Source organism: Microtus pennsylvanicus, chromosome 11 (assembly GCF_037038515.1).
Source record: "Microtus pennsylvanicus isolate mMicPen1 chromosome 11, mMicPen1.hap1, whole genome shotgun sequence".
Lineage (NCBI taxonomy): Eukaryota > Metazoa > Chordata > Mammalia > Rodentia > Cricetidae > Microtus > Microtus pennsylvanicus.
In genome coordinates this window covers 24,771,799-24,789,527 of record NC_134589.1, presented here as the reverse complement: position 1 = coordinate 24,789,527, position 17,729 = coordinate 24,771,799, and the positions used below count along the sequence as shown (strand labels likewise).

Below are 17,729 nucleotides of genomic sequence, written 5' to 3'. Positions count from 1 at the left end.
CAGGAGGCAGAGACAAGCAGATCTCTGAGTTTGAGGCCAGCGTGGTCTGCAGAGCGAGTTCCAGGATAGCCAGGGCTACTCAGAGAAGCCTTGTCTAGCAAAACAACAACAAAAAAAGAAAGAAAAAGAAAAGAAAAGAAAAAAAAGAACCCTGAGTTCCCTGATCCCATGCAGAACAAACCCTGCTGCAGCCAAACATGAGTGGTGACATCTTCCCCAGGCTGTCCTGGAACTCAGTGTATAGACCAGGCTAGCCTCAGACTCACAGGGACATCCTCCTGCCTCTCCTTTCTGAGTGCCAGGATTAAAGGCCTGTGCAACCACACCCAGCTCCTCCTGTGTACCTTTGTGTTAGGCAATATGGCAGTGACCACAGGACAGGTGTAACACACACAGACACACACACACACACACACACACATATTGTGTGTGCTTGCGTGCATGCGTGCGTGCATACCATAGCACATAAAGTGGAAGTCAGGCAGTTCTCAACTTCTACCTTGTGGGTTCTGAGAATTGAGCTCATATTTGTGTCTTTATTTATTTAGGTGGTAGTGTGATTTTAAAAATTATTTTATTTATACGTTCAAGTAGGTGTTTTATCTGCATATATGTCTGTGGTGCCTGAGGAGGTCAGAAGAGGGAACCTGGATCCCTTGGAACTGGAATTCCATGTGGTTGTGAGCTGCGATATGGGTCCTAGGAATCGAACCCAGGTCCTTTGGAAGAACAGGCAGTGCTCTTAATACTGAGCTATCTCTCCAGTCTGTTGTTTTTGTTTTTTGAAACAGAGTCTCACTAAGTTTTCCAAGCTTTCCTGGACCTTGATATGTTTCCCAAGCCTTGAGTTCTCGGTGATCCCTGTCCCCCACCCATCCTCAATTCTGGGATACAGGCATTCCCTGCTTAGACATTTTTTTTGAACCCTGTGTCCACATCTGCTTTGTTTAGTGCATGTCTACCTCTTTGATCTTTATAAAATCGGACTGCTTTTAATTTTGCAAATCCTTTGGGCCTTGCTGAACTAAAAACTGCTGAGCAGCTCCTAGATGTCAGACATTCAGTCGACTCTGCAGGACCCCTCACAGATGAAGAGGTGGAAGCTTCGAGAGGAAAAGGATGAAGCCAGGGTTACACCGTGGAGACTGATCCTTATTTATTGTACCAATCCCTCCACCTAGAGCCCTGCTTGGTGATAACCTTTCCATTGTCTTAGATTAGTCTCTGAAATTGAATTGTTTGGGGACAAACAGGGGACAGGACTGTTCTGTCCTTAAGCTTAACAACGTGTGTAGCTCTGGGGCAGGGACTGGTTCAGATGTCATTTCCTAAGTGCTCAGCTGTTTGTGAGCTCAGACTTGTAAACTCCAAGAAAGCGTAGCTGACCTGGGGCTAAGGTAGCGAGGGATGGCGTCCCGAGGAGGCAGAACCTTATTTGGGCAAGGATAGGCACGAGGAGGTCTCCAGCGGCCCCGTGGCATCATTGAGGTGACTGGTGACTGATGATAACCATAAGGGGCCTATAGGCCTGGGAAACGCAGTTGCTCCAGCTAATGGGCGCTGCCTTGGGCAGAGTGACCGTTCCGATAGGCAGGGACCCACCAATCAGAGGTACCTCTTGTTTTTATTTGCATGACCACGCCTATCATGTTCGGGGCTCAGCCGTCAGCAGGAGCCGCTTCGGCCCCTTGGGCGCTCACCTCGTTTCAGGCCCGGTGCCGTTTGTTCCGTGGGGTGGGGCGGGGGCTGCGACCCGGCTGGCAGGCTGGCTGCACTATTCATAGCTGCGGGGCAGGCGTACTTCGCATATTTGTCGCTCCTCACGTCTGGCTGGACCACCCCTCAGCCTTCCCTTATCCCCTCCTCCCCTGCTCTCCCTCCTTATCTCTTCAGCCCTTTCTACAGTTATCTGATGTTTCAGCTGCCTCCTGGTAGCCTGTGCACGTAAGGCCCCACAGCCGGTGTCCCTTTGTTCTGGGCCTACAGGGAGAGATTGGTAGTGATGAGGCATGAGATGAGGTGACCAAGAGCCTAGGCTTGACCTGCCAAGGAAGATGTACCTAGCAGGAATCTGACACACTGTGGCACCTGGGTCCATCCCCTCAGCTGCCAGGTTGACATCTGAAGATGGGGAGGCCAGTCAGAGGCCTTGGGAAGAAGACAGGACTGTGGGAGAGACGGTCGAGTGCTGTGTCCAGCATGTTTGAGACCGGTGAGGAGGGCTGGTGGTTGGAACACCGAATGTCAGGACAAGGCATGGCTCCAGAGTATGGGAGCTGATTGCCTGTCCATCCGTGTGTGCCCTGCCCCCTTAGCCCTGTCTTCCAATGCTCCCACTTTGATATGGTTCCCACCAAGAAAGAACAAAAAGCTGAAGTGTGGGGGGCTGGAGAGATGGCTCAGTGGTTAAGAGCATTGCCTGCTCTTCCAAAGGTTCTGAGTTCAATTCCCAGCAACCACATGGTGGCTCACAACCATCTGTAAAGAGGTCTGGCGCCCTCTTCTGGCCTTCGGGCATACAGACAGAATATTGTATACATAATAAATAAATAAAAAAAAAAAAGCTGAAGTGTGGGCGTGGTAGCACAAGCCTGTATTCCCCCTCCCCCCAATACTTAAGGGCTAGAGGCGTGAGGACCAGAAGTTTAAAGTCATTCTTGGCTACTACATAGTTTAAAGCTAATCTGGGCTACATGGAACCCCATCTCAAAACAAACCACAGAAAGAAATGAAGCAGCCTCTTTCCCAGGTGGGTCCTCAAGGGAGGGGGGTAGCCACTGCTGTGGTGACAACATTCTTTGTTTGTTTTCTTTGACACAGGTCTCTCTGTGTAGCCCTGGCTAGCCTGGAACTCACTCTATAGACCAGGCTAGCCTGGAACTCACTCTATAGACCAGGCTGGCCTGGAACTCACTCTATAGACCAGGCTGGCCTGGAACTCACAAAGATCCAATTGTCTCTGTCTCCCAAGTGCTAGGATTAAAGGCGTGAGCTACCACAACCAGGCAGTGAGAGCACTCTTTACCACCACCCCCCCCAATTAGAAACATCACGCTGCTCCCCACCTGGACACATGCTGTCCCTTCAAAGCAGACACAGTCCGGGTCTCCCAGGACTCACGGCCAAGGGAGGATAGAGGTGAAAATAGCCTTATAAACATATATGCCCGAGAGGGTGCCCAGAGAGCAGGCATTGAGCACAGGGCAGTATGTGTGTGAAGAAGTGACTTTTTTTTTTTTTTAAAAAAAAAAAAGCTTTATTTTTATTTTGTGTGGAGTGGAAGGACACATGAAAGCCAGAGGGTAACTTGGGGGGTCACAGGGGTTAAACTCAGGTCCTTAGTCTTGGATGCAAGTACCTTTACCAGCTGAGCTACCTGGAGCTGCTGTTTTACCAGATGTTAATGCTGGGAGCTCCAAGGTGGCATAGGAGTGAGGGCTGGGGAAACAGGAAGGGGGCTGAAGGCAACAGAACCTTCCAAAAACAGCGTGTTGCAGAGGCCCAGGGGCTGGAAGGGTGCATGCAGGGTGCTCACAGAAACTGGAAGGAGGCCAGAGATGGGGGAGGGGGTGACTGGAGCACAGAGAAGGGGGTGTGGTGTGTGTGGAGGCTGGAGGTGTGTCCTCCAGGGCCTGGTGGCCAAAATATTATCACCTAGACTGACCTCCCGGAGGGAGACCAAGTAGCCCAGAGTGGGTGTGGGTGGAAAGTGGACTGACTCACTGGCCGTTGGGTGGCAGGGTCCACTCTAATGGTGGGCGGGGGCTGGGTGGGGTGGATCATACCTCCCACCTGTCCATTCCTAGAATGTCTTCTCAATAACTGCTGAGCAAAGAAAACCCCTCTGAACTTGATTGACAACTTTGATGTTACCTAGAAAAGGGCCAAGGTGAGTGCTGGGGCGCACAGTGGAGGGCTCCTCAAACCTGTCAGTCCCCTCAGCTCCCCGGGTTTCCTGTGCTGCAGCATAGGCTAGACCAGGGAGAGCTTCTGCTCAGACGCAGGGCCAGGGTACAGAGGAATGCAGAGGTAGCCTGGACAGGGCTAAGGTGGGGTGGGTGGTTTCAGAGGTGAGGCTAAGAGCCTCTTCCTGCAGAGAACCCCACATGCCCTGGGGGAGAGGCTAGGAATCTGCTGAAACCTGCCCTCTGAGGGAATGTGGTCTTAGCTGGACTGGAGGTGAGCTGTCCGTCAGCTCTCAAAGAAACCAGTGAGTGCACCTGTTGTCTTGTCTCTGTTCAGGTGGTAGGACAACAGGAAGAACGGGGTGGGGGGGGCACAGAAGGGTGGCTCACACTGGGTTTCCAGTCTGTCTCAAATGAACTGTCCAGTGAGAGAATAGGTGTGAGGACTTTGAAGAAGAGTTACTTCAGGCAGTTCCTGTCTTCCTGAGTGACTGGAGTATTTTTTTTAAAAAAATATTTATTTATTTATTATGTATACAATACTCTGTCTGTGTGTATGCCTGCAGGCCAGAAGAAGGCACCAGACCCCATTATAGATGGTTATGAGCCTCCATGTGGTTGCTGGGAATTGAACTCAGGACCTTTGGAAGACCAGGCAATGCTCTTAACCTCTGAGCCATCTCTCCAGCCCCAGACTGGGGTCTTACAGTCTCTTCAGGTGAGGGAACTAGGCCTCCTTGGTACTCCTGGACCAGAGGGAGGCTTCAGGATTTTATACAATTTGACCTTTCTCCTGTAGTTTTTTGTTTTTTGGTTTTTTTTTTGTGAGGGGGAGAGGGGTTTTGCCTTGGCCAATTGGGACTGAGAATCCTGGAGAATGCAGGGTGGGGGACAGACCACTGGAATGACACCTGTCCCTTTCATTTCCAAGTGAGATGACATGCTGTGGCAGGCAGGGGCCAGCAGGGGGCTCTGCTGGCTGTGGCACTGACAACAACAGTGTGTAGTCAGGATCCTGGGAACTCGCAGAGACAGGGATGAGCCCATGTGGGCACACCCTTGTGTGGGTGTTCCAGGTGGTTGTAGGCTCGCTGGGGCTTAGCACAGACTGGGTGTCCTCTGTAAGGTTAGATCTCAGACAGAGTCTCACACTGAGCCAGAGAACTCTTCAGTAGTCCCACCACCTCTGCGTGGGGCAAGGCTGGGAAGAGTGTTAGAGGCCGTTCTTTTTGTGTGTGTCAGGGTTCCTGACAGCCCAGGAGCTTCCCTGTGTGAAACTCTCTAGGAGCCCAAAGTGGATAGCAGCAGTCCTAGAAAGATGCGGACTGGAACTCCAGGTCCCTCAGAACCAAGGTTATCCAGGCCGGGTTCAGCCAGGCTAGGGGCCTTCTAGGACAGGTGTATGCAGCATCCTAGGCTGGTGATTCATACCAGCTGCTATTGACATTTCCCCCCCATTAGGTTGTGGTTGTGCACACCTTTAATCCCAGCACTGAGAAGACAGAGGCAGGAGAATCTCTGTGAGTTCGAGGCTTTCCTGGTTTACAGAGAGAGTTCCAGGATACGCTCCAAAGCTACATAGAGAAACCCTATCTCAAAAAAACAAAACAAAACAAAACCAACAACAAACCATGTCTATGTGTCTGTGTGGGGTGTAGACATGTACACGTGAGAGCATGTGCCCATCAAGGCCAGAGGTGTCAGTCCTAGCTAGCGCTGGAGTTCACCTGATGTGGGTGTTGGGAACCAAACAGGTCATCTGGAAGAGCAGTGAGTTCTCTTAACTGCTGAGCTATCTCTCCAGCCCCTCATGAAACCATTTTTGAGTGTATAGCTCTGTGACATTAGTCACACAGACATTGTCACCACCATCTACCTCAAACTATAACTCTGCAATCATTAAAGCAGCAGGTTTCTCGTCTCTCCAGAGGCTAGGCCACCATTCTCCTTTCTGTCTCTGGGAATCTAAGCGTGACATATAAATGCACTCCCTACGAATCTGTGTGTCTGGCTTAGTTCACTGAGCGTGTCTTTAAGGCATGTCCCTGTGAATACTGCATCAGAACTCCATTTCTTTTGTAGACTGGGTAATATTCCTCTGGGTTGACCTAATATATATATATATATTGGCCAGGGTTTCTCTGTGTAACCCTGGCTGTTCTGGAACTTTCTCTGTAGAACAGGTTGGCCTTGAACTCAGAGATCCTCCTGTCTCTGCCTCCTGAGTGCTGGGATAAAGGCCTGTGCCACCACCACCTAGCTTGATATACTGTATCTTATCACATTCGTGTGCCGTATGGCTAACTCACTTATCTGTAGACGGGTGCTTGGATCACTTTCACCTTTTGGCTATTATGAAGAATATAGATGTTCTTTGTTTTATTTCATTAAGACTAAGTCTTAATATACACCAGGCTGGTTTTGAACTCAGAGAACTGCCTGTCTCTGCTCCTCAGGTACTGTGATTAAAATGTCATATGCTATCATGCCTTGGCCAAGAATGCTGTTGAGAACATGTGTATGAAGTTTCATACTTTTCTCCACGTCAGATGCATTATATATATGTATATATTATATATATTAAATAACACATGATATATATTTAATATAGAAAATATATGTATTCCCTCTCTTTCAGTTTCCCCACTTCTTTCTTAAGATCCAAATAATCCTCTCCCTCCCCTGCCCACTCTCACAGTCTCAAGTACCAGAAGTTGGCCTCAAACTTACCATGTAGTTGAGGATGAACTTGAACTTCTGATCTCCCCGTTTTTACCTCTTGAATGCTAGGTTAACATTCCAGTCATAAAGTGTGCATGCGTGTGCGTGTGTGTGTGTGTGTGCGTGTGTCTAGGCACTCGTTTGTATGCGTTTGTACAGAGTTTAGAAGACAGCTTTGGCTGCCATTCCTTGGCCACTGTACACCTGGTCGCTTTTTTAAATTGTTTTATTTTGAAAGGTTTATTTATTTGCCAGGTGTGGTGATGCACCCTGTTAGTTCCGGTACTGGAGAAGAGGCAGGCAGATCTCCGAGTTTGAGGCCAGCCTGTCTATGTCTACATAGTGAGTTCCTGGACAGCTCATTTCATGTGCATTAGTATGGTCAACTAATGTGTGTCTGGTGACTGTGGATGCCGGAAGAGGACAGGGGATCCTGAGTTGGACCTGGGGTTGTGAGCTGCATGTGGGTGCTGGGAGTTGAACTGCAGTCTTTGCAGGAACAGCCAGTGCTCTTAAGTCCTGAGCCATCCCTCTCTCCAGCCTTAGACCTTTTCTTGTTTGTTTGTTTGTTTTTGAGACAGGACCTCTCATTTTCCTAGAGTTGAACAGTAGGCTGGACTGGCTGGTGAACCCCAAGGGTCCATTTGTCCTGCCCCCCCCCTCCCCACTGGGATCAGACGCACACACTGGCTTGAACTCAGGTCCTCATGCCTGCAGGGCGAGCCCTTTACTGACTGAGTTCTCACTCCAGCCTAGAAGTTTCTGAAATCTACCCTGGACAAGGACTCTCCAGAGCAAATCCATTTCTGAAAAACAGTGGCCTTGGTTCTTAGGGTGGCTGTCGTGGTACCCTGAGGCAGTCTCTTTCTCCTCTCTCTTGGAACAGACAGATGCTGGTCAGGTCTTCCAGAAAGTCCAGCATTGCTGTGAGGCAACAGGCCCTCACTCTCTGGGTTTGATTTGAGGAGGCATAGCCGGAGAGGACACCCAGAAGACCTCAGACAGCCCAGGGGCATCTGGGTGGAGTGAATCAGGGCAGAGGGGACTGTGTGGCCCTGTCCCACATTGCCTGTGGTTGCCTTGGCAATGGCCCGGGTGTTTACTTTGTGGCTGACTCCAGGCTCACCCTCTGTTATAAATGCTCATTTCCCACCATGAGCACAGACTCTGTCTTTGGGCCTCTGTCCCTTGGCGTCACCAAGGCTGGTAACAGCTCTCCCGCTTGGTGGTAGTCCTGCCAGCCTGGCACCTTATCCGTGCTCCTCATCTGTTGGGAGCAGCCTCCACTTGTGGATTCATGTTGCCCATTCCCAAAGGGCCTAGAAACCAGGTCTGTGGTCTCTCTTCCCCTCTGAGGGAAGGCAGTGTTTCTCAGCCCATAAAAGCCTGGGTTGAGCTGGGCGATGGTGGCGCACGCCTTTAATCCCAGCACTCGAGAGGCAGAGGCAGGCGGATCTCTGTGAGTTCGAGACCAGCCTGGTCTACAGAGCTAGTTCCAGGACAGGCTCCAAAGCCACAGAGAAACCCTGTCTTGAAAAAACCAAAAAAAAAAAAAAAAAAAAAAAAAGGCCTGGGTTGGTGGGGGAGGGGAGGGGTGCACACCTTTAATCCCAGCATTCAGGAGGCAGAGGTAGGTGGATCTCTGTGAGTTCCAGGCCAACCTGGTCTACAGAGTGAATTGTAGGACAGCAACAAAAAGGCAGGAATGGTCTGCTGTGGGAGGGGCCATGGTGCCACTGTGTGCAGGGGAGTGCCCAGGTCTGAGAGTGTGCAGTGCCACTGTGTGCAGGGGAGTGCCCAGGTCTGAGAGTGTGCAGTGCCACTATGTGCAGGGGAGTGTGCAGCGCCACTGTGTGCAGGGGAGTGCCCAGGTCTGAGAGTGTGCAGTGCCACTGTGTGCAGGGGAGTGCCCAGGTCTGAGAGTGTGCAGTGCCACTATGTGCAGGGGAGTGTGCAGCGCCACTGTGTGCAGGGGAGTGCCCAGGTCTGAGAGTGTGCAGTGCCACTGTGTGCAGGGGAGTGCCCAGGTCTGAGAGTGTGCAGTGCCACTGTGTGCAGGGGAGTGCCCAGGTCTGAGAGTGTGCAGTCCCACTGTGTGCAGGGGAGTGCCCAGGTCTGAGAGTGTGCAGTGCCACTGTGTGCAGGGGAGTGCCCAGGTCTGAGAGTGTGCAGTGCCACTGTGTTTGTGCAAACTTAGCTGAGTGTCTACATGTCTTGTTATCAAACCTGAATTTTCAAACTCCTACTGTGTGCTCTGGGCCCCTACTGAGACTCTATTTTTTGCTTTTTTGAAATTGTCTCACTGTGTAGGCATGTGTGGCCTGAATTCACTGTATAGCTCAGACTATCCTCAAACTGTCCTCCTGCCTCCCCAGTGTTGAGGGTGTATTATTACACCCAGCTAAGACTCTCTGTAGTTGACTTAATTTTCTCAACATTCTTTGGGTGAAAGTTTCTATCCACCTCCGTTTTATCACTGAAGATGCCAGGCTCATGTGCCTGACTGGGATTGTCCCTGTCCCTCCTGGAGAGATTGGCTGTCAGGCATGGATCATGCGTCCCTGCCCCCTGCCCCAGCCTTCCTCTGCCTTGGCTGTGACCCACTTTGAGAGGAACAGGGGTGGTGTGCCCACAGACCATCCCAGCCCTGGGCCCAGTAGTCTGGGAAGGACAGCATAGGTGGGGAAGACCTTTTGAATCACCTCATTCTAGCTGCCTGGAACAGCACAGGGTCCCAAGCTCCAAGCTTCTGGAGGTGGTGGTGTGTCAGTGGAGGGGCTGGGAGCTGCAGCTCGCCTGGCCTGCTTGTCAACTTGGCCTGTTAGGACACGTCAGGAGGGGCCTCTGCTCTATTGAAGCTGGGAACTGGGATGCGAATGGGGCTAAAGGGTGGAGGAGGCCCAGGAGGCACTGGCCTGGAGGGAGGAGACTAGGCCAGTGGGCCGGCATTGTTTATCACGTGTGCACACGCCTAGGAGAGCCCCGATGTGGATTTGTCCGTGTCTGTGAGGTTGTGGGTGGCTTTGGGTCTGTGTCTGGTGGTGTGACAGACCAGATGGATGATTCTCTGGGGGTGGGGGCCCTTGTTGGTCACCTGCGGTGTGGGACCTAAGGTCTGGGAGTAGGCGCTGAGCAAGCAAAGGAAGGAAGAGCAGGCGGGGCTGACCTTGAGCCCTGTCCCCAGGCTTCCTGAGTTGAGTTGCTGGCTCCACAACGCTATCAGCTTCCCTCCTTCTGTCCCTGACCCTTGGGCTGCGGGACAGCTCTCCTCCCTTTCCCTGGTTCCTGGTGACCAGGCTTAGACTATGCAGGCTTCCTTTCCTCTGCTCTTGAACCCCCCTCCCTATGGGCTAGCTTGGGAGCCCATCACTGCTCCTCTCAGAAGTCCAGCCCCTCCCCCCATGTCACATAAGGAGCCCCCTTTGTGTGTGAGGACTAGCTGACCTGAGGCAGTGGAAACAGCTGGCTGGGCCTATGTCTGCTGCTGCAGGACCCTGGAGGCTTCAAGAGCTGGGAGACATTCCTGATGGAACAGCCCTGCTGGCAGAAGCTGTGTGTGCCTTAAGCTTCCAAGGGATCTCACGCTGGCCCTTGGCACCACTCTGGGTGGGGTAGTTGAATGGATAACCCAGAGGTAGTAAAGAGGGATCTGGAGGTGGGGTCAGACCCTGGACCACAGCTCTGGTGACACAAGAGTGAGGGCTTTCCTTTCTCTATCCTTGCCCTCTTGAGTATCATTATAGTTAAAATAGGAGGTAGGCATGGTGGTAGTTGGAACGCAGAGGCAGGTGGATCTCTGTGAATTCAACACTAGCATACTGTACAAAAATGAGTTCCAAGCCAGTTACGGCCATACATTGAGACCCTGTCTCAAAAAAAGTGTGTGTGGGGGTGAGAGCTGGAGAGATGGCTCAGTGACCAAGAGCAGATTCTCTTTAGCAAGAGGACTTGAGTTTGGTTCCTAACACCCGTGTGGATGGCTTACAACCGGCTGTATTCAGCTCCAGGGGAACCAGTGCCCTCTCCAGTCCTCTGGGGATCTGTACTCACGTGCACAGTGCACACATACATAATTCAAAAATAACAAAAATAAGTCTTTTTTAAAAAAATGAGAGCCAGGTATAATGGTGGTGCACATCTGTAATCCCAGGACTCTGAAAGGTGAAGGCAGAGACTCCCTCAGCTACACAGCGAGTTCAAGGCCAGCCTTGAAATCCTGTCTCCAAACCAAAGAACAAAAAAAGTATTAAGAACTCTGTCAGAGCCAGGAGTGGTTATAAATGCCTGTAATCCCAACGTTCTGGAGGCTGGGGCAGAGGGATTACTGTGAGTTCAAGGCCACCCTGTATTCAGAGTTCTATGCCAACAGCCACATAGCAATATCCTGCACCCTCCCCCACCCCAAAAAGCCATCATAGGGCTGTAGAGATGGCTCAGTGGTTAAGAGCATTGCCTGCTCTTCCAAAGGTCCTGAGTTCAATTCCCAGCAACCACATGGTGGCTCACAACCATCTGTAATGAGGTCTTGTGCCCTCTTCTGGCCTGCAGACATACATGCAGACAGATTATTGTATATATAATAAATAAATAAATATTTTTTAAAAAAAGCCATCATGGATGTCTAGCACTTAGAGAAGGACCACAATTAGAAGTTCTTTTTAGAATTCTGGGTGCCCTCCCTTAGGGGGTCTGTCCTGAACCCCTGGGCAGGGATCCTTAGGAAGATAAGTGGAATAGATTTTGCCAGCTGAGCCACTTCGGGGGCTGGGAGGGGCTGGCCCGTGCGTGATTCCGGCAGTGGGGGAGGAAGCGGGCAGGGTGTGGGGGGAGGACACACTGGGCAGGAAGGCTTGGAATAGAATCTCAGCAACGCCTGGTATTTCCCAGGCTTGCCCCTCCCCCTTGGGCTCTGGGGCCCACCCCACATTCCTTTCCCAGAGGAAACCGGAGGGAGCTGGCTCCCCAGGCCGAGCAGATCATTTCTAGCTGTGGCCCACCTTTAAGGCACGTGCCCTGCCCCCTTCTCTGTCTCTCCGCTGAGGCAGCCTTCTCCGCATCTGCCAGGTTAGAAGACAGAAGTGGACGCTAGAGATTCTGGTCTCTTTCCAGGTCTGTGTAAGCCTGGACAGTGTCGCATCCTCTGCCCTCCCTATAGCTCTCAGGCCCCTCCAAGTCTCAATCAAACACTCATTATTGGCCAGCCAGGAGAGGCCCATGGGGTGGAAGAATGAAGAATCTCTTTGCTTAAATGTAAGACCTGCTTGCAGCATGACAGGAAGGTGCTAGCCACACAGGTCTGAGATCTAGACTCCAACCCTCCCCCAGTCTATGTAGAAGCCACAACGTGGATTGCAAAGGCCGACACTGGAGATTTTCCTCTGACCTCCTAGGAAGGTGGCATGTGTGTCCTCATCAACACATAAATAAAAAAGGAAAAAAGTCTGGCATAGGTGGCAAAAGCAGAGACAGGCAGCTCTGGGCTATCCTGGTCTATATCTCAAGTTCCAAGACAGCTAGGGTTATGTAAGGTGGCCCTTAGGCAGCTGGGAAGACTTAGTGAGGAGGCCTGATGGAGTCAAGGACATCTTTGTGTCTACTCTCTATTTTGGCTCCAGAATCAAAGTGGATGAGGACATGTTGGTGGGGTGACCACCTGGTCTAGGAAGGTATGGCCCTTGGGAGGAAGTGACAAGGGGGACAGAGCAGGACTTGGTCGGATGCAGAATTCTTGATTTTCTAGTCACCCAGTGGGAGAAATGCAGACTCAGTCCCACTGTCCCTGACTGGTCCCTTCCTGCTCTCCCGGAGTCCTGACTCAGCTCACGGCAGCCTGGCTCTTCCCGTTGGGCTTCCGCAGGGTGGAGGAGGGGGTCCAGCTCCTGCATGGGCCCCACAAGCAGCAAACAGGAAACAGAAGAACAAACCCATTCCCTGACCCAGTCCCCCACCCTGGGCCTCACCCTCACCCTTCCTCTTGTGCTCTTCCTTCCCTCCATCCTGCCCACCCACTCCCTCTCTCTGTGGTCCTCTTCTGTGCCCTCCTGGAGCTACTCTCACATGGACCGCCTTCCTGGCAAGTGAGGACAGTGACTGGCCAAATGAGTGCTTGAAAGTAACCCAGCCCTGTGACTCTCCCTCTTAGATGGGCTCTGGGCTTGTGTCCCCTTCTGCCGGGCATAGACTATCTATATGTCTATGTCTATCTATAGACTCTCTGAGCATAGACTGTCCTATCATGGTGGTTGTCGTGACAGATGCCTTCAGGAACTCAGGGTATGAGTGACAGTGGAGAACACATACCACCCAGGGCCATTGCCTGCCCTGTCTCTGCTGGGGGAAAGGATGGCACCTGGAGAGCCAGAAAAGGGGAGAGAGAGGTGTCTGGGATCAGCCGGCTTCCGATCCCACTCACATTCTGGAGGGGGCAGAGGGAGAATGGACAGCTTGGTGACACCTGGTTCATGGGCAAGGGTCCTTGGGAAAAGGAGTAAACAAGCTTCCTTGGGGAGATTGGAGTGGGGTCTCTGTGGCATGAGGGCTCTGGTCTGGCAGTACGTGTCCCATTTGAAGAGCACAGCGTTCTGAGGCAAGCACATCTGAGTAGTGTCCTTGTCGCCAGCCTTGTATGTGGTTCAGTGGGCATCTCTGTGGGATCTGAAAGGGTCCAGCATATCTTCAGGGGCTGTGCTTCTATGTGTTCCCCAGGGGGTAGGGATGTTTGCCTGGGAGGATGTCCGAAGGTATAATAACCACACTGAGAGTCTGTGAGTACAGTGTGTCTCCGGGGGACAAGTGGAGAGGGTGCAGTGAGGCACACAGCTAGTACATGTTTCTGCAGGAATGTGATGCCAGTGGGCCCATAGTGTGATCACCCAATAGTGTGAGTCCTTGTGTTTGCATGGTGTGGTCGGTGTGTGCTGTGCCTGAGCAGAGACCGCTCGAAGCCTCTGGCGTGGGGCGGAGGGTGGGCTGGCGCAGCGCCGGGGCCGCCCCGGAGGGGGAGGCGTCTGTCCCAGCGACTTGCCGGCGTGTCCCAGCCGGGTTCTGGCGGGCGCCTTCACCCGGGCGGCGCGGGAGGCGCGGCCCCGCTCCAGCAGTCCTGCCGCCGTCCGCGCGGGCCGGCCGCCCCCTCGGGGCCTCTGGGCCTAGAGCCCGCGGCTCTGGGGGGCGGACTGGGACTCCTGGGCCCCGCCTGCCGCGCGGGGGTCCGAGGACATCCCCCGCCGGGCGCCGAGCCGAGGAGTTCCGCACGGCACGTCCCGCTCCAGAGGCCAGGCCCGGTGCGCGCTGGGGCCACGACTGTGGCCGCGCTCGGGGGTCCCCGCAGGCCGCGCTACTGGGCAGCGCCGTGTGGCGCGTGGAGCGTGCGGGCGTCGGGGGCTGGCGCTGGGAGCGCGCCGTCGGTGTGGACTGCAGCGCCCCGGAGCCGCGCTGCCTCTGGCTGCCCTGTCTGAGCCACAGCGACCGCCGAGCACTCGGGCTGCGTCCGGCCAGGGTGAGCAACAGTTTTGGAGCCGGGCGGGAGCTGGATGTCAAAGACTGTGGGTGCTAGAGTTACCCACTTTCGAGCTGAGAGCATCCTGCATTCCCAGACGACATCCTTGCAAGTGGGGTGTGTGTGTGTGTGTGTGTGTGTGTGTGTGTGTGTGTGTGTGTGTATGAGTTAGGTGAGAGTCAGGGTGAGGTGGCAGCGTTTGCGTGGGAGCTTTCCCAAGGGCTCTGGATGGAACCTGGAGTCTGGGTAATGGCACCTGTGGACTCAGCCCTCCTAGTTAACAGGCAGTGGAAGGGTGGAAAGGGAGCTGATGACTGGAGGAGTCGCTGGCTAGCATATCTAGGAATCTAGGCTGGCAGAGACCCAGTGAGAGCTAACCACTGGGTCACTAACCCGAACAGTGGGCGCCACTCTGTTCTCCTATCTTCTTTCCTATCAGCAGGGACGCTGACACAGAGGCAGTAAGGGTTTCTTAGTGGCCAGAGGAAGTTGAGGTGGCAGAATGGCCCCCCAGCAAGCATTTGGTGATTCCCAGGGCCGGCAGTACACCGGCTGGGGGCAGTGTTTCTGATGTTCGGGGATCTGCCGGGCTGGTAGGCGTGAGTCACAGTGGGCGCCGTGCCCAGTCTCAGTACAGTGTTCTCTGCTATGACCTCTTTATGCTGGGGTGAGATGAGGGGGTGTCATACAGATGTAGCCAATCCATCGAGTGTCCCCTTCTGCCTGATGTGTTCCCTGATCTGTTGGCCCTTCTTTAACCACAGCTGATGTTTTTGGGTGTCTCTTTGTTTTCAGACAAGTGGGTGAGAGTGTTTACAAATAGATTCCAGTCAGGAGGGCTTAATTAACGATGCTGAGGCACCTCTCTGTCCCCTGTCTGTGTGCCTGTGTCAGGGAGCAGAGGTGCACTTCACTGCCCCTCTAGTTCTCAATGCTTGTCTGTTTCTGTACCTTATACCTCTCCCGCCCTCAAGCCCTCAAGAGGAGAGCTAGACTCAGTGTTGTCCCAGGTCGGAGGGGAGAAGCAGACACTTGCATGTAAGGTTAGCGTGAGGCTGAGTCTGAAAGAGCTTCCCACAGGGGAGCAGCCAGCCCTGACTGCATCTGTGGAGTCTCCGCTGATAGGGATATGGTGGTGGTGGTGGTGGGGTGACTGACGTTCTCAAGAGACTAATTGAATTGGAAGGAGTGGGAGACAGGACCTGGAAAGAAGAGAGCGAGTGGAGAGGCCTAGATAAGTGAGAAGGGGGAGCTGTTGTGCTGGGATGAGGAGAGACCAGTGGGAGGAAGGCTTACCCACTGTCCTGGATTACAAGCAGGTCCCCTCAGGGAGTGGCACCCCCAGGCAGCTGGCAGCTCTAGGCAGGATGTGTGTGTAGGGGGAGGGGAGGGGAACATGTGGAGACCTGTCCCAGCCGCTTCTCATCACTGGGGCAGCTGGTGGCTTAAACCTTAATCCAGGGCACCAGCAAAACAATGGGCCCTGCAAACACCCTCAGCTCTGAGCCTGGGTGGGAGTGTGAAGGAGGGCAGCCCACACTAGTGGGGGAGCAGGGGTTTCTGTGGGAGAGGCACTGGGGACCCATGAGATCATCTTTCCATATCAGGGAAATCAGGGAGGGGTGTGTTCGAAGCTCAAGGAATTTCCATGAATGTTCTTCAGGTTCCTGGGACCCCGTGAATGTGAATGGAGGGCTCTAGAAGAGGCCAGGGTGTAACCACAAGGGGAAGAAACTGAGGGGACATCATTGGGTCCCTGCTAAGGAATGGGACCAGGAGTAGTCTAGGTCTTGCTTGGACCCTTCTGGGGATGGAGAGTTCAGGACCTAACCTGTTTTTTTCAGGCTATGGAATGTCTTCTTTTCTGGGCCCTTATTTAGCTGATTTGTGTTCTCCACCTGGCTGTTCCCCGAGACTACAGTCCGCAGACCTATTGTATCTGTCTCGTTTTCCTTTTATTTATTGAGATTTGAGACTCTGCTCTTTCCCCTAAACCTGCTTGATGGCAGCTAAGCCTCCTGGCTGTGCACATCACATGCTCTCTCTCCCTCTGTAGACCAGGGTGGACAGTTTCCCAGACGGGTCTCTTAGCTAGCAGAAGGGCAGCTTCCTGGGGGCGGAGGCAAGTGCTAGCTAGCTCAGGCTGCCCAGTGGCTGTGGGGATTTGGGGCTTTGTTGAAGGCTTCTTGCTTTTCTTACGGCCTGTCCCCTGGGACCCGTCTTTTCTGTCAGCCTCTCTGCATATACGATTCCTCTCATACTTGTTACTGCTGTTTATCTCAGTGTCCAGAGATATTTAAGACAGTCTTCTCTCTCCGTCACCCCTTGCCTCCTGCCCCAGATGTGGTCCTAGATGGGCCCTCTCAGCTCTTTTCTTTGGATGACCTGCCCTGTCATCTAGGGGAATCCCAAGCATTCTGGCAGGATGGACAGAGGGCAGTATCTCCCATCAGCCTTCCTGGTGAACCAACCTGGCCTTTGGGCCGAGCTTTGCAGCGTCAGCAAGTCCCTTTAGTGCCTGATGTCCAGTTGGAGCTTTTGATCCCAAGCTGTTGGAGTGTGCATGTGTGTGCCAGTGCATGCAGACATGTGGCTCTCTCTGCGCTGTGTGGATACAAGACTGGTTTACATACCTGTGCCCTGCCAGTGTGCCTGCATGGTTCTGTGAGTCTGCCGTGTGCACATCTGCTGTTTTTACTTTTATTATTTATTTATTTATTGTTTTTTTTGGGGGACGGAGTTAGTTTCTCTATGTAGCCTTGGCTGTCCTGGAACTCACTCTGTAGACGAGGCTGGCCTTGAACTCAGAGATCCACCTGCTTCTGCCTCCTGAGTGCTAGGGTTACAGGCATGTGCCACCACTGTCTGGCTTATGTGTACATATTTGTTTGTGTTCCTGTGTTATGTTATGTTCTGTCTACATAAATTGTGCGTGTGAGTGTATTCATGCATGTCGATGTATGTGTGGGGATGTGTAAGTTGTACGCACAAGTTCCTGTGCAGAAAAACTGTGTGTGCAGTGCCTGGCACACAGTAAGTGTGTCCTGGCTCAATTTCCAGGGAGGCAGTGGTGCCGTGAGGAGACTGAAGGGAAAGCTCAGAGGGAGGAAGCTCTCAGGCTTCGAAGAGTGAGAGAGGAGGGGAACGGTGAAGGGGTCAGGACCCCGAAGGTACCTGGGCCCTTGTGGCTGTGGATGTTAGTGGTCCTGTCAGGTCCTAGGCTCTGGGCAGCTGGCGGCAGGTGCAGAGCCGTGAGCATAGGCTACACGATGCTCATTCATCTGTTTCCCTTTGCTCCTGCAGCTTCCACTGGGCCCACGAGATGGGTGCTCTTCTGGACGCCCCCTCCCCTGGCAGGGGCCGAGGACACTGCTGCTGCGCAAAAATCTCCAGGATGGCTTTGGTTTCACTCTGCGTCACTTCATTGTGTACCCACCCGAGTCAGCCGTGCACTGCAGCCTGAAGGTACCTCAGCTTGCCAGTGCCTGGCCGCTATGTGGGAGGGGGGAGCTCCATGGGAGAGAAGAGCTAGTTGGCCTATCCTAGCTACCTGTCAGAGGAGTCCCTGCAGGGTCCGGCCTGGCTCATCAGAGCCACAGTAAGAGGGG

At 53.2% G+C, this 17,729-nt stretch overlaps 1 protein-coding gene across 5 annotated transcripts in view; it reads left to right on the top strand.

Moving 5' to 3' along the window:
• The window catches only part of Arhgap23 (Rho GTPase activating protein 23), an 81,795-nt gene that overhangs the window by 12,153 nt on the left and 51,913 nt on the right, over window positions 1–17,729 (top strand). For 4 of the 5 annotated variants that reach the window (XM_075990917.1, XM_075990916.1, XM_075990915.1 and 1 more), the window contains exon 2: window positions 17,425–17,586. In XM_075990917.1, coding sequence (XP_075847032.1) covers window positions 17,425–17,586 — 162 coding nt within the window. Of the gene's footprint in view, window positions 1–13,723; window positions 14,122–17,424; window positions 17,587–17,729 lie in introns of those variants that run through there. The other variant, XM_075990918.1, reaches the window with a different exon arrangement.